The sequence below is a fragment of the Triplophysa dalaica genome, chromosome 20 (assembly GCF_015846415.1).
Source record: "Triplophysa dalaica isolate WHDGS20190420 chromosome 20, ASM1584641v1, whole genome shotgun sequence".
NCBI lineage: Eukaryota > Metazoa > Chordata > Actinopteri > Cypriniformes > Nemacheilidae > Triplophysa > Triplophysa dalaica.
The window spans coordinates 7,357,804-7,382,707 of record NC_079561.1 but is presented as its reverse complement, the minus strand read 5'-3'; the positions used below and the strand labels follow the sequence as shown (position 1 = coordinate 7,382,707).

General features: G+C 37.3%; 3 protein-coding genes across 4 annotated transcripts; 1 reads left to right on the top strand and 2 right to left on the bottom strand.

The window, feature by feature from the left end:
* The first annotated feature begins 27 nt into the window (after positions 1 to 27).
* On the top strand, positions 28 to 2,134 carry cfap126 (cilia and flagella associated protein 126). Of its 2 annotated transcripts, none has more exons than XM_056732511.1 (5): positions 28 to 164; positions 246 to 308; positions 740 to 817; positions 972 to 1,143; positions 1,251 to 2,134. In XM_056732511.1, the coding sequence occupies exons 1-5, from the start codon at positions 138 to 140 to the stop codon at positions 1,493 to 1,495; spliced, it is 585 nt and encodes a 194-aa protein (XP_056588489.1). In that variant the 5' UTR covers positions 28 to 137; the 3' UTR covers positions 1,496 to 2,134. The 2 variants fall into 2 exon arrangements, with proteins under 2 accessions (XP_056588489.1, XP_056588490.1); XM_056732512.1 differs by having other exon boundaries at positions 1,247 to 1,420.
* On the bottom strand, positions 1,854 to 10,500 carry b4galt3 (UDP-Gal:betaGlcNAc beta 1,4- galactosyltransferase, polypeptide 3). The gene is made up of 8 exons (XM_056732506.1): positions 9,803 to 10,500; positions 9,510 to 9,599; positions 8,887 to 9,340; positions 8,138 to 8,373; positions 7,613 to 7,803; positions 5,895 to 6,017; positions 4,354 to 4,458; positions 1,854 to 4,258 (listed from the first exon to the last, which is right to left on the bottom strand). The coding sequence occupies exons 3-8, from the start codon at positions 9,146 to 9,148 to the stop codon at positions 3,937 to 3,939; spliced, it is 1,239 nt and encodes a 412-aa protein (XP_056588484.1). The 5' UTR covers positions 9,149 to 9,340; positions 9,510 to 9,599; positions 9,803 to 10,500; the 3' UTR covers positions 1,854 to 3,936.
* A 111-nt stretch (positions 10,501 to 10,611) lies between these two features.
* Positions 10,612 to 23,702, bottom strand: bgnb (biglycan b). Its single transcript, XM_056732507.1, has 8 exons — positions 23,505 to 23,702; positions 16,612 to 16,889; positions 13,954 to 14,066; positions 12,868 to 13,081; positions 12,632 to 12,742; positions 12,327 to 12,420; positions 11,826 to 11,964; positions 10,612 to 11,750 (listed from the first exon to the last, which is right to left on the bottom strand). The coding sequence occupies exons 2-8, from the start codon at positions 16,856 to 16,858 to the stop codon at positions 11,553 to 11,555; spliced, it is 1,116 nt and encodes a 371-aa protein (XP_056588485.1). The 5' UTR covers positions 16,859 to 16,889; positions 23,505 to 23,702; the 3' UTR covers positions 10,612 to 11,552.
* Positions 23,703 to 24,904: the final 1,202 nt, after the last annotated feature.

The following is a 24,904-nucleotide window of genomic DNA, read 5'->3' as shown; positions in this document are numbered from 1 at the left end:
AGATAATTTAAAAGGCTTTACATTTTTGTTTATGTGAAGACTCAAACAAAATAAGTAAATTCCTATGTGTAAATGTGATTTTCCCTGATTTTGAGAGGGTTGCTAGGAGACAACTGTCCACTAACTCGAGCTGCAACATGTCGACTGGTTACTCAGCCAACCAGGTAACTACGGTAAATTGTCTTTATTCTGTGGTAACATATGTATTTTATTATTGAATAATATGTATATAATTGTGTGTGCAGTATGAAAGCGCCTTTAAGTCGCAAAAGCTCCAGAACTGGACAATTCCAAAACATTTCAAAGAGGTAACAGTATCGTGTTTGTTCATATTGCTAGTATCTCAATCTCAACCTCATCACCTACAAATGAAGAGTTTGGTTCCAAAATGAGATAACTCGGTTTAAAAAAATCTAAAACATGTTTTTATTATGTATCATGTTTTTGTTGTGTTTTATTGTGTTAGTTAGCTGTATTTTTTTGTTATTATAGCTTAAATCAAGACAAATCAACTGCAGTTTGATTGATATTAATTGGAATGAACAATAAAAAACAAAACAAAAGGGTTAAAACAGTTATCTCATTTTAGAGCCAAACTCTTCAAATTTTGAAAATAGTTAGATGTTAGAAAATCGAAAATATTCAACAACATATTTTATTCAGGATGCATGTTTTTGACAAAATGCTACATGCCTACTGTACTGTATACATGTAATTGGTTTATTTACTGCCTTTTAAGAGACCTTCTGCAGCGGATGGCTACACCACATTTATAGTGACAGACCGTGGCCACCTTCTGCATGGTGTAAAAACAAAGGTTTGCATTATTTTTTGTATGAGTTGCATAGGATTTAAATTCACTTATATTTTAAGTGACCTTTTTACTGGTGTGTCCAAATGACAATAAGGTTTATTCACTTTTTGCCCTTAGATCTTATTGTCAATGTAATTGTACATTATTTCATTGTCAGATGGGAAGTGCATGGCCATCAGTCCAGGGCACATGGGATTTACCACATCATTTCTCACCTGTTTATGTTAACCCCACTGCCCGCTCACAAGAGGGCCTAGATCGCATCAGGACCTGGGGAAAGACGAAATCTTCCACAAGTCAGGCTCGAAAGGCCTCTCAAAACATGGAAAGTATTTAATATCATTAATTTCTCCCATGTTGACATTAAGTCCTGTTGTTGTCTGATGTTCATATGTTATATATATAAATGCTGACAAATAATTACTTTTATAGGAAAACCAAAATGTGAGCCAGCCTGCTAAAGAGTCGCAAATACTTGAGAGCCTAGATGGGCAAGAGATTCACACAGAGCAACCCAGACCCAATTCACAGCAAAGCCAAGCCAAGTCTAGACCAACAAGCCAGTCTGGTCAAAAAGTCCAGCCCGAAGAGGTAAACGTTCAGGAAAATCAGGCCCAATCTAGACCTGCAAGTCAACACAGCCACCCGACACAGTCCAGACCGGCCACTCAGCAAAGTTAAATTAAGACCACAAACCCAGTACAGCAGACCAGCATTGCAGCAGACACATCACCTGAATAATCACATATCCTCTTCTTCATAATTTTTTTATTATCTATTTTATATAAAAAACAGGGTTTCTTTATGGATATTTTTGTTTCTGTTGATTTACAGCTTTACTTAGCTTTCCATTTGCTTTACAATGTTTGTGTGGGTCTGAACACATCAACTAAATTGTTTCAAAGAAGATTAGTTTTACTAAATGGGTTTTATAATGGAATCTTGATATGTAACCCAAGAAAATATAACCATTTTACTTTCATAATGCTTTAATATCTGCATTTCAATAATATTCTGAAGAGATGAGAACAACATGAGATATTTTTCATATCCTTTATTTGCTGAAATAATTTAATGCACTGACACACCTGTAGTCCCACTAGAACACAGCATCAGCTTGATTCACTAGTTGTCGGTTTGTCTTTTGGTGCTTGAAAGCAAATGAGGGATTTTAAAACAAGCAGAACTGTAAGCTTAAGGAACTGAAGATGAACTTACAGTGAGAGTGAGTCCTGTAAGTCAATAACATAATCAAAGCTTGTACTAAGTATAACTTTGTTCTACTCTGTTGATAAATATTAAACAGTTGCATGGTCACAATGTTGTATACTGTGTTTACTCACAATCAGGGGTAATTGCACGGTACCTGACAGAAGTCAGATTTAAAACTATTACACAACTGTGATACTTGTACAGGTTTAAACTGGAGATCTGTAATGAGTAACCATTAGCAACATTTTTAAAACTTTATAAAATCAACAGTCACCAGTCCAAATACACAATCACATAATTTTCTAACATGAAATGTCCAAAAATAAACACAATCCTTAACATAAAACAGAGTCGATCATCACAGAGTAGATTTCAAGCTAGAGACTGTTATTTACTAACGTAGTTTAACACTTCTACCAAATTTCTGATAAAAAACTATGTATTAAATATATACTGTATATACTCTACACATGGGTGAAATATTAGTATAGTTTTCCTTGCCACATGCAACATTTCATATCTTGAAATATTTAAATAACTATAGCGACAAATAATATATCCATCACTTAGTTAAACATATGTAGTAAAAGGCATGAGGACCAAAAACTCACTGCATTTTAATATAACCAGTATGAACATGTAAAGCAATGCATTAAAATCTAGATTAAATATGCACCCTGGTTGTGTGAATTTAAAAATATTGTGACTGGATTTTATTTCTATAGAAATTGTAGTAAAGCCAGTTTAGACTTATTTACCGTAACTTTTAAATTTGTGATTGTGTCATTAAAAAAATGAATCAGGGGGTCTATTATTACAATATAATATGGAACATAATATTTATCTAAAAAATATTTTACACAAAAAATGTCTTTCGCCATATATCTTTGTTTTTCCAACATAGCTTATGCAAATGATTATATAGGACTGTGGGGTTCATTTTATCCAATCAAATCCAATTCAATCCAACAATGTTTTGACTAACAAATGGGAACATGAAACTCGCCTGCACCAATTGACTCCTTAATATGTCAACTACCACCTTATACTAACGTCACACTAAACCTAAACAAATCTATTCGATTTAACAGAAATATATCATATGTAATGCCTAAACTAAAAGAACAATAAGCTATAAGGTTTATAAATATATACTCCATATTAAATGCTTATCCCAGTGATTGTCTACAACCAAAACTTATACCAACAAAGGCACCGCACAATACCTAAAGAATATTGTCCTCTATAATAAAATAAGTACCTAAGCAGCTCAAAACGAAAACAAACCAGTGCTTACGACTCAAGATCAAACCTTCCTAACTAAAATAGAAATTAAAGGATTATACAGTACGACCTAAATTAGAAGACAGTGATGCAAGTCTGCTCAAGTGCCAAATCACAAAGAAACATATCCTGATTAAAAAGAGAATAAAAACATGAATATGTGGAAATAAAACTCTCGCATTATTATTGTATTCATAACAGTGATGTGATGTTTTAACTGAGTTATGACATATTGATAAGAGACTGGTTCAAGGGCAAGAAAAGGCACAGAAAACAGACCCACACAGTGGGGTGAAGAACAGCAGCTGGCAGCAGATTGGCTAAAAAAAAACAGGACTGTACGCTTCTAGGTCACTGTTGAGGCCATTTGCAGCTCCGCCCCCTCTCAGATACGACTTCTCCAAGAGAGAGGTATTAATCGAATGATTGCGGCCTTGTGCAAATGTCACCAATATCAGTATTTTGTCACACATTCAGAAGTGGCTGAACAGTTTGCTCGATACTATTCCAAACGTGAACTTATCTCTCTATAGTAGCAATGGTTTACTATATAAATGTATGTGATAATAGAGAGCAAGCTCCATTATTTAATCACCCTGTGTTGCCTTTCCCGAAGATCATCAACGTCATCCTACATCTTCTTTCGTAGCAGCTTTCTGAACAGCATTTGTACTTTCATTGTTGGCCTTTAAGTGGGTATGTTCTACCTTTGTAGCATCAGTGTTGACCACACCCCGTTTTAAAGTCTTAACCTTATTGGTTGGGGCAGGTTGTTGACGCTTTGAGTTTGGGGCTGAAGTCTTTACAGGGGGAAAGTGTGGATTATCCCCAATATCCACCGACAAATTAGTGTATAATGGCTCAAACTCTTTGGACAATAGCTTGTAAGTCAGCGAATTCAGTCCGTCCGATCGCCAGCTCAGCCTTGTGCGCTTAAGCAAATCAAACCTAGAAGAATCAACAGCAGTTGACTATAAAAAAACAGATACAGACAAGAATCAAGAATTTTTGATGAGGCAACAGAAGAGGTCATGTGACATTACCTTCTAGGGTTCTGCTCATTCCCCTGATCTCCTTTATGTCTGATCATCTTATAATGACCAATAGACGAAGGGGGGCGCATTATCTTCATGCCAGAAAGACGCACTCTGAAAGAAAAACCACAGGCCAAGTAGAAATAGTAAAATGAAGAAAAACATCCAGAAGTATGGTATGAAGTATAAATAGTCAACACGGAACACAGAAAAAAGTGTGCAGCATGACGCAAAGCAGAAAAGCATTCACAGCATCTGCATGGTGGACCAAATGGATGGACACTAACAAGATTAAAAATAGTGATGAGGATTTGCATGAGTCTGTGAACCTTTTTAAAGAGTAACTAGTGCTATGTCCTTTAAATTACATTTCATGCAGTGTGTAATGTTGGTGTGTGTGAATGCAAGAAGTCTGCCAAGTTATAAAGCCTTAAGTGAATTAATAACAAAGTTAAAAATGGAAAAAAGGAGTCGACCCTGTATCACGCAAACGAGTCATCTGTCGTTCTAATTTCATTCCAGGTCGGATTTGCGTCACTCGGTTTGATGCCAGCCTACGATCCATTTGTAACACTGTATGCGGTAGACCAATCACAGACCATCTGACCAATCATATCAGAGTAGGCTGACGGAAAGGAGGGGATAAGACAGATGAATCGCCGAACAAATCATTGAGAGTCAGTCAAGAGGTAAGGTAATGATAACAGCCTATTATTAGAAAATGAAAGTGTTTTTACACCTTGGCTTGTATGCAAGTAAACTTGGTGTTGGACACTCCATAATCCAAAGTAGGACCTTAAAAATCACAAAATATTTACTCTTTAAAACATAAAACCACAAAAAGGTACAACTAAACTACATGAACAATAGTTTGGAAAGACCAAATATACTAAGGTAAAATTAGAAAATCTGGTTGGGCCTTGTGAAAGGGTTGGTTCTCCTAAAAATGAAAGTGCAGAACACAAAAGAAGATATTTTGAAGGATGCCGGAAACCGCAAAAAGGCGGTTCCCATTTATTTGTATTGTAGAGACACAAAACCAATGCAAGTCAATGGGTACCGCCGTTGTTCGGTTTGAAACATTCTTCAAAATATCTTCTATTGTGTTCTGCAGAAGGAAGAAATTCATACAGGTTTGAGGTGACTAGAGGGTGAGTTCATGTTGACAGAATTTACATTTTTCCTTTAAGGGAGTAAAGCTCGTTCAGGGCAAATGAACTCACTACGAAGAAAGTGCGTTTTAAATCCTCAACACTATAAACAAACCACTAAACCTGACTCATTCTAGACTCAAGACTTCAAAAAGGTAATACTCACTGAAGTTTTACTGAAAGCTATACTGTTTGAAGCCTTGAGTCCAAAGTGGTGATTCATGCATGTACTTACTGATCCCTCCTGTGGTTACGTGGGGGAGGGCATGAGGGATAGATGGATGTAATGAAAATGAGTCAAGAGAAATGCGAATGTAAACTGCAAAAAGAAAGATGAAGGAGAGCCAACAGACATGCGACACAAATGCATGACACAATGCAATTTTGATGTGTTCTCACCGAGCTGCAATGTCATCGTCTTCTCCTCCCCAGCCCCAGTATTGGTTGGGGAAGCCGTTCATTTTGAGGTACTGCTCTGGTGTTACGGCAGATACTCCTCCGAAGTATTGAGAGTACGGAAGCCTGCGTTGAAGAGGTGCAGGGAAAATATCCTTCAATCATCAATAATTCCATCAGATGTGTCATAACATCAGCTGCAACTAAATGCTAGTACCTCTGCATTACATCATTACAGACATTTCTAGAGGTGGATGCAGACCTGTTCCTCCTATTTTAAAAGCAGCATATTTTACGCAATACTGATTAAAAGTTTGAATTTTTTTACTTTTTATGTTGCGTTCATGACATAGGCTACAGTACATATTGTCAACACCCGAGTTATACTCTGTGTAATGTAATACATTTTGTCAAGACAGATACGCAGCATTAACCTTTGGTCCTCAACTCTCTGTATATCTAACCAAGGACCAACTCACAGTGTCTAAATGCTTTACAGCCCTCAGTGGATTTATCATAGAGAGGACCTGACGATTCTGTCAGCCTTGGTGGACTGAATATATAGGTTGTTTTCATTGCAATGTTCTATTTCCAAGAAATTTCTATTTCCTAGGTTTATACCTAGGTGGACTATGTGACTGCAGACAACAAACTCATGGTTTTGAAACTTTTTTGTGGAAAGGCCCCCCATGTGTTGGTCGTATTGCTTTGTGTCCCACCAAATAAAGACGTATGATCATAAACTTAGAATTTTTATTAAACCAAAGAAATATTTAATAATACATTGCTGGAACATAACTTATTTGGGTTGGTGGTCTTATTTTTCTGATGTTTGACTGCACAAAATTTAGGATAAATTTCTATATTTCATAAAATGCCACACAAACCTAGACCCATCTTGGGCCCCCTCAGTCTGAGAACCACTTGTTTATAGGACCAGACCCATGAACCCACCTTTGTCTGAACTGATAATGAATAAGAGACATTTAAGAACTGTCATCTATTGTACCATGGACAAAATAAACTATTTTTTATTTATTTTTATCGAAAACATTGAATAGAAGATCATCATGTGCATGAAATAAAAAGTTTTTAATGTCATATTCAGGAGGGTAATCAGTAAAACTTGAAACAGTAAAAAAATATGTTTTGCAAATACCTGTGTATAACCTTCTCATTCAATATAATGTTCAACATGCTTTGCATTCAGTTTAATATTCAGTATTTAATAGTTATATTTAATGAATATAAAGAAATAGTTCACCCAAAAATCTAAGTTCTGCTATCATTAACTCTCCCTCAAGTTATCCAAATCTGTATAAATGTCTCTGTTCTGATAAACACAAAGAAAGATATTTGGAAGAATGCTTGTAACCAAACAGTTCCTCGTCACTATTGACTACCATAGTAGAATAAATTGATCCATAAGTTTTTTTTGTTCTGTTGCAAAAAATAAGATATTTTGAATTTTTGGGGTAACTGTCCCATCTTAAAATACATCAGTGTCATTGTTTTGTCTTTTTGTAATGTTTTTTGTAAAAACGACCTAAATGTCATTATTTAAAATAAGGCCTAGGCCTGGCATAAGCTAACCCATGTCTAGGAAACCGCACATTTTTGTTACAGCTAACATACAAATTAAATCTGTAAAAATTCTTAAAGTTAGAAACATGTATATAAACTTTAAAACCACAGAAATATGGTTATAGTGGATAAATTACCTGTATCTGAACTTGTCCATAGCGACCGAGTGGTGTGTTGGGTACTCCGGGTGGCAGGTGTACGTATTGTGGTCATTTTCAGGCAGCAGATCCACATCATGCAGGAAAATACAGCTCCAGTTTTCCTCTTTCAGTGCCTCGCGCACCCCGACGTTCAGCAGCTTTGCTCGGTTAAATGTGGAATTACCAGACTGATAATACAAACTATGAGTTAATCAAATGCATTCTGAAACAAAAAATTGGTCTAACATATCATACAGTAGCCAGAAGTATGTGGACACCACTTTTTTTATTCCACACTGAATAAAAAGCCTACTAAACATTGTTGGAATGAAGTGCACCTCCCGCTAGTGTCTTTGTATAGTTTAAAGTTAATTAATGTTCTGCTTTCACAATAGGGTGTGGAGCTCCTGTGTTCACATACTTTTGTCCAGACAGTGCATATTTACTCTGCGACGGCTAAATCCACCGCTAGGATTTTCATACAATAGATGTGGCAAGTCAGCGTATCAACAAACAAGAGACCTGGTGCACAATGTAAATGCCGTAGTGGACCTCTTGGCGCTGCAAAAAGGGGTGCAGATGGTAGAGAAGGGCGCGGAGGTGGGTCTGGCGGTTCCGGTAGGGGACCACGATGGCTGTGTGGTGCCGTGGCTTACAGTCTGGCGGGCGGTAATGACCCCCTAAGGTCACCAAGGGGTTCTTCTCTTTAATCTCCTCCAGGGAGGGGAGTGGGGAGATGTGGACAGAAATAGGACCCACTGCAGATAGCAGGGAAGAGGACAGGTGCACTTGTAAAAAGCGTGTTGCAAAACATAAGAATTAACTTTTAAAAGAAGCAGCGTCATGCATTTATTATTATGTCGTTCAGTTGGTAGCCGTTCTGAGTAAGAGTCAGATTTGCTAGCAATATTTAATTTAATTTAATTTAATTTAGTCATTTGGCAGACGCTTTTGTCCAAAGCAATATAGTTTTGCACTGAATTTTGAGCCTACATGGAGGCAAGGAGATGATGACAGAGTTGTCCATTTATGCAAATCACCTTCAGTAGGTTTGACCTGACTGCACTGAACAAATTTAGACATGTAAATAAATAAGACATTTAAATAAGTATTGCCTACCACAGTTTAAGCATTAATAGTTACAACAATTGACGGAAAATTGGGCATGACGCTTCTAGATTAAAATGTAAACAAATGTAAACCGCATTGTTTCATTCATACTAAAATGACATCCAGTGATGTTAAATAGTTGAATGGTAATTTCTATATACCCAGTAACGGAGAGGGCACTGTGCAGTCTCTGAGCTGCTGTTCTGGTCCACTGGGTCCCGGATGGTGGAGCAGCAGAGAGCTGAGGTTGGTGTAGACATCGTGTGGTCGAGAGTAGTCAAACTCAGGCTCGGAGGAATGGACAAGAACAGACAACAGGCCGCGAAAACCTCCCAGGGAGAAGTAGAGGACAAACGCGAACTGGAAGCCCACCAACAGAGCCAGAGTGCAGGGAGCATCCAGCGCTCGACCACAACACACCATTATGACATCTGACAGGAAGTGACAGCGCCAGCGAGGGAGGAAGGAAGGTGAGGAAAGTCAAGGGGAGAGATAAGGGAATGATGTGAAGAGGGAGCAGGAGGCATCAGGTGGAGGAACACCAGGGGTGATCTGGTGAAGTACAGTTAGCTCGGTGAGCTAGGGGTTGCACATCTATGGCATGAGTGGGTGTCACTGGAAACAGAGGAACACAAAATCAATAGTGACAGATCCATCACTTCCAACTACAAACCGGAACTTGTAAGCATCGGGATTATTGTCGGGTCTCAGATGAAATCAGCACAGACCGGACACTTTATTACCTTTGAATAGCAGAACAATATTTATAAAAGTATCACAGTACCTGTGCGCTTGGCCAAAGCAGGAAACACTGGTTAAAGAGATATCTGTTCTCCTCTTCCTCTCGTCCGTAACAAAACATGGTGAGAAGATGCTGAAGACAAGCAGATCTGATCAACGAGAGCGCGTGCTCACATTTGTATAGCAGCGATTTACATTTATTTAAAAAAATAAACATTCAAATTGAATTAAAATTGTATGGCAAACAGCGACATAGGTGAACACGCAACCTGTAAACAGTTGAATAATAATCGTAAAAAATAAAAAGGCGCAGGTCACACGTTGCGTTTGACTCACCCGGAACACAACGATAGATCGAATCAAGCCAGCGACTGTCAATAACCAGATCTTTTTACAATATTAATTACACGATAGTCGACATTCCTTGCTTTGTAACGCGTCATAAAAAGCGTGTAACACATCAGCCTGTTGTCACATTGTTAGCGTCGCGGTCTGCAGTGGTGAAAGACGCTCGTGCCTGATCTGAAAGACATGTTCGGCGGCCGGTGGGGTGACGTGACGCGCTGCTTTCACAGCTGTAAAATAAAAGCCCCTGGTGTTACCAGACTGTTCAGTTCACACGTGTGCGATTCTTGAAAAGGAAATAATGCTTTCAAGGAACTCCACAGGTTTGTACTTGTACTGTAGCTTTTTATCCGACACTGTCCTTATAGTTTAGACTTTACGCTGATGACAGCGTAGGGAATTAAAGCGACAGTTCACCCCAAAATACAAATTCTGTCATCATTTATTCACCCGTATGCCGTTCAGAACTTCTATTTGACTTATTCTTCTGTGGAACACAAAATAAGATATTTTGAGAAATGTCTCTGTGGTTTTGTGCCATACAATGTAAGTCAATGGAGGACAATGGTGTTTGGTTATCATATTACTTTAGCTTTTGGACATTTTAGATATAAGGACATTTAATCAATTAACACCCCACAGTTACGTTAAACAAATTTATGTGATTTATTACCGGTTACGTTTTTTTTGTAACCTAGATAGGCAATAATTTCTAGCTTCATAATAAAAGAAGTCAGTGATAGTGAAGTAATTGAAGTGGGGAATTCTGTGATTGAAAAAAAAACAATCACAAAAATAAATGTTGCTGCTCAAATCAATCAATATTCGGCTTTATTGATAAAATAAGAGACCTGTTCTTTTTGTTAACAAAAGAGAACATTGCAAGTGTTTTACTCCACTGAACACATTAAACTCATGTTAACTCAAGTTTTATTAGTCACAGCATGATGTACCTCCACTTCTGCACCTGTAGTCAAGCCGATAGGTTCTCTATTGCAATTTGAGGCAGTGTATATGCATCCAGTATCACTTCCAAATTCAGCAAAAAATGATACGATTTTGAACTAATAAAGAAACTGTGCAAAATAATAATACAATACAGTCCTTTTTTTTAAGCAGCCTCAAACCCAAAAGTGCTGGGAACGGACACGAGGCCTTTAGTTGAATTAATCTGAACATGAAAACTGTGCTTATCCTTTTAAAGTGTGCTGCAAACATTTCCCCCGTTGATTTAAAGTTCTTCAACTATAAGGCTCCCAAAGCAAGGCAAAGCCACAAAATGAAGAAACTTGTCAACACAGAAGTACAATTATTAAGCAAAGTGAATTCAACCTTAGAGTTTCAACAGTACCTCCAAACTTTACCAATAAAAATAAAACAAATATGAAATAATAAACATTATAACAATACATGTCAATATAATTAAATCAAACAAAGAGCCCTTAAATTGATAAAATAATGGTAATACTTTTAAACGCTTGCTGTAAGAAACATTATTCTGTCATTATTCATTCGGTCATTATTGGTTTTTTTTTTAATCGAGCCAGAGCCTTGCCAATTCTCTCCTTTTGTTTTAGAAAATCTAATTAGACCCAATATTCTACTTATCTCCCTATTTCGAGGAGAAAAGAAATGATTTCGAAATGCTACTGGCCCCCACACACCCTTCTCATTTCAGCCCATTTTTGTCTGTTTGGTTTCATTTCCAGCTTTATTCTTTCCCAAATATCTCCCACATCCTTTATTTCTTGTAGTTTCCGAACTGAATGGCCAATCGGTCAGTGACGCAGCGGAAAGTAGCAGGCTGCACCTCCCAGTAGTTAACTGGGTTACCATAAAGACTAATGCCATGGTAAAAGCTTCTCTTTATGCCAAAACCTCGAGGACAGAAGTCACTGACGTCCACCTGGCTAATGTTGTTTGAATGAAGGTAGACAACCTGAAAGAAGAAAATCAAAATTGAATGGTGTGCTTGTGAAGGGCTCGATATTGTATCTGATCAGCTGTTCATCACCTGAAGGTACTTCATCTCCGGCAGACCCTTCGGGACACGGGTCAGGCGATTGTTGTCTAAATGGAGCTCCCTAAGATTTTGGACGTACGATAGACTGCCATTCTCAATCAAGCGAATGTGATTGTGACCCAAACCCAACCTGAGGAAATGAGGACAAGCACAACAATGAATAAACAATAGATAACAGATGGTGATAGACTTGGTTTTATGAACTTTTTAATGACTGGTCATGTGAATATTTTTTTAATTGTACATTTTCAGGGTTGAATATATGATTAAAACTATCTGTGTTTGGTACATTTATTTTACAATGTTTTAATTTTGCCTTTGTAATTTATAATCTGTATTTTGTTTGGATTAGGGTTAGGGACTGTTTTATTGCATATGTCCTTGAGATTTCAGACACAAGGGGGCGCCGTTGCCTCAGAATGGTCCCTCAGACAGGGTCAAATGCATTATAAGGAGTGGATTATGAGGCAAATTCAGACTCATGTAACCCACCTGTGCAAGTGTTTATAGAGTTTCAGGTCTTCTAGTTCGATGGCTTGGATTTGGTTGTTGTCCAGATGAAGCTCATGAAGACTGTCAGGAAGATCTATGAAAATCCATCATTATATATCTGAATCTGACACCAAATTCACCAAATTTGAATCATGCAAATTGTGATTTATGACAAAGCTCATCTATGTTTAAAACTGCATAAAGGACAATCAAATCAAGGTCCATCCAAATGTTCTTCTGTAAAGTTAACATGCACCTTCATTTGACAATCCATGTTTAATAACTTTTTTATTAAAATTAATCACCTTTTGGTATTCCAGTTAGTTTGGCCTCAGAGATGCGCAGGTAGTTGAGTTTCAGGCCTTTAAAAGCACCGGGCTCAAAGCCGCTGTTCTGAATAGGATTCCCGCCCATCTCTATAAGAAGACCAACATCAGACAGAATATCCCATCACAAAAACCAGCAGGCTCCATCTAAAAAAGGAAATGGCTTGGTCAGACTATGACCTCTATACCACATAATGGCAAGCGTGCATACAAACCAATGCAGTTCATGCTGCCCAGACGAGAGAACGTCCCCCCTGGAACCGTCTTAATACGGTTCTCATGAATGCGTAGCTCTACCAGGGATGGAGGCAGGTTCCTGGGCACCACCGTCAGCAGGTTTCTCGAAAAATAAAGCTTTTTTAAGTGTAGGAGGGGTGTGAAGGCTCTTGGGTGGACTTTGGAGATCTTGTTGTTGACCAGCGACAGGGCCTGATGAGAGAAAGTGAGAGGTTTTATTTGAGGTTCGGTTGGGTTATGGCAACTCTAAAAAACATCATTAGCATCAGAACGACCATGAAAAATGCACACAAAAAGAAATTGTATTATTAATAACTTAATTTCTTGTACTTCTAGCATGTTAAATATTTTGTTTGGTCTGGGATAGACTGCATAAATATTTAGAATAGATATTCCAAGAATTAAGAAGGAAACTTAAACATTCAGTTTGGTACAGTCATGTTTCCAGAACTACAGGAGCATTCTTCTTTAGAGACAGCTTTAACATCCTGTCAGACTTTTTGTATAAAGTGCCAAATGAATGGGTGACATAACTGACTGTAAAATGTCTCAAGAGTTAGCCTAAATATGCTTTAAAAATGTTTTGAAATAACTTTTCTTGAGAAATAACCTTAATATAAACTTTAAAATCTAAATATTAAAACGAAATACTGCTAAATTGTGTATGTCAGCATTAAAGAATTACATAAAGCACTCAGCAAGAGCTAAATATTTGGCTGACACACTTTTTGGCAGTTTTAGGCAATGGTGAACAAACAAGTAAAGAATTAAGTATTGAGACTTGAATGCCTCAACAGACAGCAAAAAAACAAACATCCAATGAGTTTTTTTCTGAGAAACAAGTTTTCGAAAACAGACTTAATTTAATCCCATATAGTGCTAGTATATCTGTTATAGTATATCGGTTATTTTCAACATTATTTGCTTAGATTTAAAAACCATTTTGTCATACAGCAGTCTATATTTCCTCGATTATTCATTGTAAATAAAGAATTAATTTATTTTTCATTCCTTTTCTTTTCTTACTGGTCCACCTTTATTGCTCCGAACGGAATGTGTCTTACATAAAGGTTTGGAAGTCCCTTGAAGTCATTTTCCTTAAGTTCTGTGATGCGGTTATTCTGTAGGTCCAGGAGTTTGGTGTCTTTGGGAATTTCCTTGGGGACCACAGTCAGACCTTAACAAAAAGACAAAATGTTTATACACTAGTTTACGACATCCAAACTATTGAATGTACATCTCTGTGTACAAATCTGTTTACAAAGACAGGGACAGCTCGTCACTTGGTTTAGATTTCTGTGAGTCTTCCAAGACAGGACTTCCTTTGTGTCATCAAAAGAAAATTGAACAGAATATCTCCACTAGTTATTGTGTCGAAATGATTGTCTATTGAGCATCCCAACAGCTGACATTCAAATCATCTTTTTATACGTCCACTCAAGCACTTTTGAATCTGCCACACTCGGACCACATCACAAACTAGATCTAAATTACATCAGAACCACATCAAAAGCATAAATCCAAAATCATGTCTGTTTTACCAGTCCAGTGTCCAAGAGTCTAAATCAGTGCAATGATTCATGATGATATCCAGCAGAGCCCAATAATTTATACTAGGCTGGGTTCGACCTCTGTTCCCCTCCAGCCATTTATAATGCTCTTGCAAACCGCAACTGCTAAGGCGACTTTCTGCTCAGTGGGGGGGGGATCACTAGAAGAGGTATTCAACACATTAAAGGGACATTCTGGATTCTATACAGCATAAACTCTTTCAACAGCATCCACGGCCTGCTATCAATTACCACAAAATACATTTCACTGGTACAGAGCCATAACCACAGGGGGATATTTGTTTTTCCAAAATATTCAGATTATTGGACTATCAATATGATTTTTTCTAGTGGTCCTTTAATGTTTAGTCCTCCCTTCCTTGGTTTGTAAAAATAAAAAAGGAATTTATAATACAAGCCTTTTGAGCATGATAAATATTATGCTTATATATGTTTTTAAGCAAGTTGAATTGCCTGAATTGTATCTAAGTAGACGAGAAGTTCTGGTTGTTTGCGTGTTTGTACAATGAACACCTCCACGGGATATCTTCAAGAGCCAGGACTGTCATTTGAATGAACAGGGTCCAGGAATTTTTTTTATAATGAGGCCCCCTACAATAAAGACACATTTAGAGCCCCCCTCATCATCACATGGCCAAAACATTTTTTCCGGTGGTTTCTATCACAAACAGCTTTAAAAGTCTACCAGTCTTTGTGGGTTTTTAAATTAAAGATGATTTCCTGTTTTCCTTACCTGCCACCAGCCAACAAGTGCTCTGTGAATGACACCATCAAGCAGTGACAGAAACTAAGCCAAACTGAAGATGACGTCCACCAGCGGTCCAGACCATGTTAGACTTCAACCACAGCGTTACACTCTCTACACTTATCTACACTCCTAAATATAAACAAATTGTACAATGATAGAGGCATGATAACCACCAAATATATATGAGTCTATACATATGTTATGAATAAAAGTCAACTTCAATTAGAGCCTACATGACACAACAACTTCCAGACGCTGAGGAAAAAGAGAAAACACAACCAATCGATGTATTAAGAGGAATTATTCATAACTGCAGAAGGAACCATATAAAGGGCCTTTTATAAGCGTAGACTGTATTTTTCAGTTTTATATCAAATCCACATCACTAAACAAAAGTGAAAGGCGAAAACACTAGAAAAATAGAAGAAAACAAAAACAAATCCTCTATGATAAAACTCACGTGAATGAACAAACTCAGCCAGACCCATAAACTAAAAATGAATGAATATATTTAAAATAATAAGCTTTAAATTCCTGAGCTCCTGTTGACTGTCAGTTCAATGGTTGTAGAAGTTGAAGAGCATAATTTGCACAGACTTGGCGGGAGACAGAAAGACAGACAGACCACAGTTTGTGTATTTATAATAAGAACTGTGATTATTCTTTTTGTCTCTCTGAAAAGCAACTAAACATTCCCTTTAATTCTAATCACAATGTAAATGCCTTATATTACATAACAAATCAGTAATGTTTTCTCTGTAACGGTATGTCTGTTTTTTTTCTGTTTGGGGAACAAAGCAGCTACAAACAATCAGACTGAAGTGAAGTGCCTGTCATATTTAGATTCCCTTAATGGATTCTGTTGTTGATAGATAGTGACCTATGCTTTCTTTCAGCCATTTTGAAATCAACACAAGACATTCAGATGATCTCCTCACACGTTCTTCCTGTGAAAGATGTGCGTCACAATAACAACACAAATCTCATGGACATCAGGCAAGTTTCCTTCATAAAAGAAGTCTGCTATTCCCCTCAGACTATTCAACGTCAAGGACAAAATCATAAAACTTAAAAGGATAGTTCATCCAAAAATGTAAATTGTCATCCTTTATCCATCATCTTGTCATTTTAAATGTGCCTAACTTTCTTTCTTCCACAGAGCACAAAGATATTTTGAAGAATGTTGGTAATCGTACAAAGGCAATACTAGGCTGAGTCCAAACAATGGAAGTCAATGGGTATCGCCTTTGTTCGGTTACCAACATTCTTCAAAGTATCATTTTATTATATAAATATCTACATTTTGGGTTGAACTATCCTTGACTTGGTTCATTGCTCTGCTTATTCATGCTTAAAGCAGGTGTGTACATCTGAGAATAACACACACGCAGTGACATACTCACTGAGATCTGAGCATTGGACCACATGAAGCTGGCAGTGACATCCAAAAGGACATAAGGGCACGTCTGGTGGCAGCTCTTCCTCCGTCCCTGAACCTTCTTCATCTCTCATTATTACCGACGTCGGATTTCCCCCATCACCATCCATGGAAAAGTCCCAGAATCCTCTCTGCTCAAAGGGCAGGGCCAGTGAGGAAACCGTCAGGCTGCAGATATGCAACAGCAGCAGAAGAGAGCGACCGGAGAACATGACTGAGATAATGGGGCTTACACTCAATGACCTACAGGATGAGGACAGAAAAAAGCGGGAGAGAAAGAGACTTATGTAAGTCTTATAAAACAAATGACTCATATAAGCATACAATGTCTCTATTATGTACTGTTATCCCTCATAATAAGAACAATGTGTGCTGCGTTTGAAGAATACGACTGTACGATGAGAAATAATCTGGCGTGCTTTAAACATAAAATCCAGGTTTCAAATTTTGAAACGCAACGTGTGGTGTTGGCAAGTAAACAAAAAACTGGTTGGCTGATAATGTTATTGTAAAATTACTGTAATATAGGGTGAACATTTGTAATTTTTCCAGAAAGCATCCTGTCCGTAGGTCGCATTTGTTGAAAGCATACGAAATTCAGGCTTATAATTAAGGCTTTATTTAAGAAAGTCAACCATTATATTTCAAGGTAAGAATGAAACTACAATGAGTTTGTCTTAAGAGATATATAAAAACATTTAATAATGTTTTTTTGCTAAAATGAAACAACCTCGATGGCCTATGTGGTCAACCAATGCGACCTGTGTTTATGGTGAATCTAATGTAACAGGCCTTACCTAAAACTTGCTAGGTGTCTACATTATTTTCCTTTATGATTGTTAAACCAATAACTCTGAAGTCATTGGAACAACAAAATAGGTTTTTTTAAACAAAATAATATGCAAAATACAATTTTATGGCAGATAAAAATACACACCCACCACTGGCAGGAGTGAAAATTAAGTTAATTTTGGAACTCTTTTTTGAAACAAAGAAGCTCTTTTTATGAAGATTTAGACAAAGTACATGAGAGAAAAGGGATGAAACAAGGATAGAGAGTTTGCTGAGATGATATTGTAACATTGCCATCTAAATATAAGCACATCATTCATCACTGGACATGCCCTTCCTGCACAACACTGTGCAAACAGTGCCCAACAAATTTGCCCAAAAGCTGAAAAAACACCAAAAGCACCATCTCCACAGTATTAACAATAGTTAAAATGTAGTGGAGTGACGTTAAATGTAGAATTTAAAAGGACTTATTCATTTATTTAGAAATACAGATTAATTCTATTATAAGTTCACATATGACCAAAAATATATTAAAAAATGAGCAGTATGTGACATGATATTACAAAACTTACCAAAAGACCTTTGAGTTAACAAATTATCACGTGGTTTGTTGGATTCATGCCTAACAGCACATGTGAATTTAAATTCTGTTGAAAAACATGGCAAGGGATGTAAAATCAATCATTATGGAGACTGTCTGTTGTGTGGTTGTTACACAGGGACCCTACAGTATGAATGAACAGTCGTTTGTGCTGCATTTGCTAACTGAGCATCATAGTTTTATTTCACCCCTTATAGACTTCTGATAATTTGATTAGATTTTAATTTGAGGTCTCTTTCAATGATGTTTCAAAAATGTCATAAACAGTGGAAAATAAACAGACAGCGTCTGTGTGAATGTGTGTCTGTAGGACGGATCTGGTCAGACAGTGTGTGGTGGTGGAAAAACTCGCACTGACCTTTTTAAAACAAGCCATTCATTAGGAAGGAAGGAGAAAGGAGGAAATATTTCAGGCAGTATGTGTGTGTGTGTGTGTGTGTGTGTGTCTCTGTGTGTGTGTGTGCGTGTGTGTGTGTATGTGCATGTATGCATGCGTATGTGTGTGTGTTTGTTTGTGCGTGTGTGTGTCTGGATGGGTGGGGAGGCACATGATGTCATTTCTAAGCTCCAGCTGAGTCTTGTGATGTCATAAGGTGGGGCTGGTGGTTAAGGATTTGGGGTTTGCAGAACACGCAGGGAGACCTCACTGATACCAACATGGTATAACTTCAAATCCAGCTGAACTGTTGGTTCCTGGTTTAACCTTAGCCCTCAAGATAAACCTGATCTAACCACAAGCTAAAATGTTTGTCCTAAATCAAATCTTCCTCCTGAACTCAGACTAGACTGTATAAAATCTGATTATTAAGGCAAAAACTATAAGGAAACTACAGCGACTCTGGAATAAAGCAACCTTACAAATCTCAGCTGGAGAACAAAATGACTTTCTGTACAAGAGTTCCTCAAGTGACTCTTTAATGATTTGCCACATTGTAATCCTAGTTGTTCCCTATACATGCTGAGGAGAAACACATGACAATGACCAAGAGATGTCAGAAGATTAGTTTGAGATGTCCCTTGACATTTTCATAATGGTATAACTCAGAAGAACTCTTTAGATTCACATTCCAACATTGAAGCTTGAAACAGAATGAATCTCCCAAGTGCTCAATGATACTCAATCAAAGAGAGAAAGTAAACTGGCTCTATAAAAAGTATATAAAATTCTCTTGCGCCTTTAGAATTTAAATGAGGCAGTGGAGTTCTCAGTTATGTCTCATTTCAGACATGTAAGATGTTTATGTTAAAATGTTTAAAACAGACACAAATTAATAATGTTGACAAGCATTAAGAGTATGGAGCTTCAAAATAATTGTGAAAATCAACACTTTAGATGATCTGGACTGGGACATTTTTAAAGAGAAAGGACTTTATGCAATTTACTTTATTAAATCTCTTTGGCATTTTGTAAAATATGTTTTTTAATATAATTTCAACTTCATTGAACTCTATTTTATACTTAAAATTGCTAATTTATAAGAAAAACGCGGAAAACACGCAATTTTAGAGGGTATTTTATATCCCCAGCTGCCAGAAAATGTGTTCTTTTTTTAACAAGCTTTTATACAGTTTATTTTTGAAATACGGTCAAACACTGTAAAATTTCAAAAGAGACTTTAAAATTTAAAATAAGCACAGGGAATTTTTTACATTTACATACTGTAATTTTACAGGAAAAAAAATATTTTACTGTATATTTCTGTCTTTTTACTGAATTTGTTTTACAGTGTACTTTTATATTCAGTGAAAATTCCCACAGTGAAATTTTACTGGGATCCCACACAAACATTATTCAAATAAACGAGCATACTGAGTGTTTCTTTTCCCCCTTAAAAAACATCATGCATTACACAGCTTCTGTGCCATGTTTTATGTGGAGAGAAGCAATTTTGGCCCTGATGGCCTCCCATTCTTTCCAGTCTCGTCTTTGTCCCCGTCCCCTCGTTTCCTCATCATTGATTGTTAATAATTTCATGCCCTGCACCAGTGCCCCTCTTGTTTGATCCCTTTATAATGCCCCTGTGTTTTCTGTCCTGTGCCGGTTCATTTGAATTCCTGTGGGTGAGTTTTTGTCTTGTCAGTCTGGTCTGGTCTGGTCTGGTCTGATATATGGTGAATGTTATTTTTAGCCCTGTCTAGTTTAGTTAGTCCATGTTCCCGATTTTGTTTTAGTTTAAACCCTTGTGCTTTTTAACCCCCTCATGGGTTTTTGTTTTGTCTTTATTATTTATTAAAGTCTTGTTAACCCACTGTCTGCAGCTGGGTCCTCTGTCCTAGTCTCACCCTGAACATGGCAGGTGATGGGATGCTTTTGCTGATCACTATGGCTACTCTTTAATCATCAACCATTCTCACAACATTAAGCCTTGTTATTTAAACCGAAGCAATACGAAGATCTTTGAAATAGTCACATAATGAGACGTATACATGAGAAAAAAAATCCCAGTGGCTGACAGATCCCAAAACGGTCCATACACAGCTTATGCAAACGTTTGTTAAATACCATTGTGCAATGGCATTTCCAGGAAGCAATTACAGACTGAAGCATCGTCCAATGGAATCACATTCTTTATCCTGTCATATCAACAACTATGTCTCCTCATATTGTCTGCCCATCTTTCACTTAAAAGTCAAACACATGGGAAAGCAGCAGCCATTTGTCATGCTGTTGACCTGGAAAAAGCAAACGGGGTAGAAAATGTACCCATTTGTAAAAATAGTGGCTAAATTATACCGTGCACCTCAAAAAAGGTCTGGTTTGGACATGACAGAGGAATGCAAGAGAAAGGATGAGGCACAATTATATACAAGTCCCAGCATCTTTCTCTCTATGAAGGAGTTTGAAAAGCGCCATAATATGCAAGTTTTGTTTTTATAGAACAGAATTCTGTTGCTCTCAGCACTTTCACACTGTGTCAATGGGTGTGTTCACAAAGTAATGGTAATGCGGTTGTAAATTCTGTTTGGGAATCCAAAAACAGTGTGTTTACACCACTGATCTATAAAAAGGATCTGACCACTGATCTACGTAAATGACGTCATTACACTGAAGCGACCACGCAGCCGTGTTGGCATGCCCAAATGTTCTCTTAAATGAATAGGACGTTATCACATATTACTCATAAAACAGTAATTTACCAGTCCCGTTTTAATATCTAAAGTCTTATAAAGTTTAATAAGCTGAAAAATGGGTTGTGTTAGATCGTCATTTTGACTAAGTCAATGGCGCTCTCTGTTATTAGGGCATACCAAGATGGCGGCGCGATCGCTTCCGGTGGCTTCAACTCCTGATGTTGGTTTGACGTTCTAGGTGCAATCCAGACATGCATATAGATCATTGGTTCACACACATTTAGGTTAAGAAATAGATTTACAATCACCAAAGTCATTCAAAGTTGAGTTTTCAGCACATACAGCACTAAGCTGATTCCATTTTCATCCTGACAAAGAGAAGGAAAACAAACACACATAAACATAAGCAGACATGAACATAATCCTATCCCACAGCCTGAGCCAAAAGCATCAGTAGAGAAACCAAAGCTCAGAGTCAGCACTTATCAGGAGCTTATATGCAGTTTAACACACAACCGTCTCCTGCATCAACCCAATGTAGGGAGTAAAATTAGGGCACAATTCTAGATGACACAACAAAGATGGGAGTTGCAAGTTATTTACATTTTTACATTTTTGTCATTTGGCAGACACTTTTATCCAAAGCAACTTACAGTGCACTTATTACAGGGACAATCCCCCTGGAGCAACATGGAGTAAAGTGTCTTGCTCAAGGACACACTGGTGGTGGCTGCTGGGATCGAACCAGCAACCTTTGATTTACCAGTTCAGTGGTTTAACCCACTAGACCACCATCTCCACGTTGGTCATTTGGTTAACTGCAATGAACTCACATGACCCTGGTAAATTTGTGATGTACTTCTGTACATTAGCCTTTCTCAAAACCACAACTTTAACGCTTCAATTTAGTGTGAGACTTGCGTTCAGTGTTTAACAGTAAAAGTCAGATATATCACCAAACAAGTTATACTGTAAGCATGCATACCTGCTACTTCTCTCTCTCTCTCTGTCTCTCTCTCTCTCTGTCGCTCTCTCTCTCTCTCTCTCTCTCTCTCTCTGTCTCTCTGTCTCTCTCTCTCTCTCTCTCTCTGTCGCTCTCTCTCTCTCTCTCTCTCTCTCTCTGTCGCTCTCTCTCTCTCTCTCTGTCGCTCTCTCTCTCTCTCTCTCTCTCTCTCTCTGTCTCTCTCGCTCTTGACAGGCAGTGGGTGGTTCATGGTTTAATAATTATGCCATGTATTAAATGCTGGCTTGTGTGTAATTTGTTAACTTTTGTAAACCCCCCAAAAATACTTTTGTAATGTCACCTCTGTCACCACTTTACTTGAATATGGCTGGAACAATTAAGTCAGACCTGATCACAGAGTCCAGACTTATTGCCCTCACATCAGGAATATTCCTTCTGACAAACCAGAAATAAGTTTAATTTGCTTTACATAGGATATCATTTTCCATTGTCAGCATTATGATGATTTACCTTTAAACCTTGAAAATTATTAATATTCTGGTAGAGGGAAAGATTCACAGGAAAGCTTTCTCTCTGACATCTGAACTTGGTTGTCTTTTACAAGTTTTGACAGCATGAGGTCCCATACATTTTTTTGTAAAAGACCTAAAGTGGATTCATGTAAAAAGAAAATCATGATAGAAAATGTAAAGTAATTCCAAGAACTGCTGAATTCACATGAATTGAAAATTATTGAAATTAGTCACAACCTCATACAGGTCACAGACATCACAAGGAAAGATACATACAGTGAATGAGTGCAGTCACTCTCCATTGTCAGTCTCAGAGTCCATATTTAAAAACTGCATTCAGGGAATATTATACAGAAGCATTGCAAAAAGGTAACAAGTCTCTGTTGCTTTTATTGACATTACAACAAGAGCTTCATTGTGACTACATTTAGAGTTTGATGTATGGCATTTATTTGGTTATTTAACAATTAACATGAAAAGGTTCAGGTAGGCTAAGCATACAAAGTTCTTTAAAAAAAATATTTCCTATGTACATTAACTCTTAATCATCATATTAATAACGCAATATTTAAGTTTCATTTAGCCGACGCTTTTATCCGAAGCGATTTACAAACGTTTTATTTTAAGAGCCTATCATTCTACTATCACAACGATTCATCTAAAAGCAACACTGCAACAAGTTACATATAGCCTTTACTGTAACATCTTTGAAGAGCATAAAACCTTTAATAGTCATAAATGCACATAAATTAATTTACATAATTTGCAATAAAAAGATTAGGTGGGATGTTCAGCGCATATTAACAAGATTAATTCGCACTTTAGACTTTTTGACCGAGACGTTTTTTTGTAAAGAAGTCTTTTAACCAAAAGTTAGTTTTTTTTGAAAATGAAGAGAAATAAATATTACTAACCTTTTAACTCAGCTGTAATATTTCCACACTATACTTTTGCGCCCGATACTTTAGTGCTTGATATTTTGTCTCTGAATTTCGCACTTTCAGACATATATTCTCTTTGATGTGACTTTGTCTCTGAGTTTGTCACTAACTCCCTCTCCTATCATCAAGTCTGTGTCTGTCAGTAAGTCGGAGAGCTGCTGAGGTAATAAACACAGAGGAAGTGGGCGAACTCATGTGGGATGGGGTGGGTTGAGTGCCCCGAACTTAAGCCAACCACCCTCAAAAAAATGCGCACCGAGTAATGCCCCCCATCAGTCGGAAAATATTCATATGACTTTGTGCGCATTTTTGATAATGTCATACATAATCGAGCAAACCATGTGACTAATATTATATTAAAAACTGATGACAAAAGTAACTTTTTTCAACATTTACGTGAGAAAATTTCCGAAAAAACACAGTGTCTGCCAATGTAAAATCGTCATGTTGTTTATAGAAATGTTAAAAACATGCTCATATATTTTAAGAGAGTTTAAATTGTTAATTCCAAATGGTAACTATACTGTAGTATTTTGAGGTAAATGTTTATAAATTCCTTTTTTAATAGTACCAGTTGAATAATATCATTTTCAACCTCATGATTTATGAACATCTAAACCATAGAAATCCTCAGAAAGGTCTGTTTCCTATTTAGCATGGCAACCTGTGCCATATTCATTTGGTTAATCCTGTTGCCAGGGCTCACTCACTAAAAGCAGCTGGAGGCAGGAGAACAGAAAACTGGTACATGTTCCCAATCCAATCTTTTCTATCATTACATATGACATATTTGTTCTGCCATAGCATCCCTTATCTACTCATATCAATGGGCTAGTGGATGTGATACTGAGAATTTCTGCCCAGCCCTGAACATAAAGGCAAGGTATACTTTAACTACAAAGTGCTGTACCAATGAAACACCATACCCTTCATAACACTCTCTTTACTACTCTTTTCTACACATCTTCCCCATGTTTATCACCTCTAACTTCATCTTATAAGGCCAGTCAAACTTACTAAACAATGCAAAAATGTTTTGAGATCCGTGCCTTTGAAAACCCTCTGTCTCACGAACACTGTTTGATCTCTGTCATCTCTTTCATTTGTTTTATCGTCTTCTTACTCTCTGTAAGTTTGGAATGCCTCATGCTGTCTTTGTTGTAGGTTCACTGTCCAGTGGGTGGGTTTTTGGGACGATGCCCCCTTCCTCCTCTAATAACAAACACAGGAAGCCGCTGTCGACTGATAAGGGCTGAAGAAGAACAGCACATGTACAAGATGCTTCACTGTTAAACAAATCATTTTTTTTAATTCAGACCAGCAATGAATTAAAATACAGTATTTGTCATGAGCTTTTGTAATATGGGTCAATG

Bases quoted from the DNA above. Each gene is read 5' to 3' on its own strand.
- cfap126 (XM_056732511.1), top strand. From the start codon at position 138: ATGTCGACTGGTTACTCAGCCAACCAG. The intron at 309-739 runs GTAACAGTATCG...CTGCCTTTTAAG, and splicing joins TTCCAAAACATTTCAAAGAG to AGACCTTCTGCAGCGGATGG. The intron at 818-971 runs GTTTGCATTATT...TTTCATTGTCAG, and splicing joins TGCATGGTGTAAAAACAAAG to ATGGGAAGTGCATGGCCATC.
- b4galt3 (XM_056732506.1), bottom strand. From the start codon at position 9,148: ATGGTGTGTTGTGGTCGAGCGCTGGATGCTCCCTGCACTCTGGCTCTG. The intron at 6,018-7,612 runs GTAATTTATCCA...TCTTCAACGCAG, and splicing joins ATGGACAAGTTCAGATACAG to GCTTCCGTACTCTCAATACT. The intron at 4,259-4,353 runs GTAATGTCACAT...TGATTCTTCTAG, and splicing joins AATGAGCAGAACCCTAGAAG to GTTTGATTTGCTTAAGCGCA.
- bgnb (XM_056732507.1), bottom strand. From the start codon at position 16,858: ATGTTCTCCGGTCGCTCTCTTCTGCTGCTGTTGCATATCTGCAGCCTG. The intron at 14,067-16,611 runs GTGAGTATGTCA...CTTTTTGTTAAG, and splicing joins GGTCCAATGCTCAGATCTCA to GTCTGACTGTGGTCCCCAAG. The intron at 13,082-13,953 runs GTAAGACACATT...TTCTCTCATCAG, and splicing joins AGGGACTTCCAAACCTTTAT to GCCCTGTCGCTGGTCAACAA.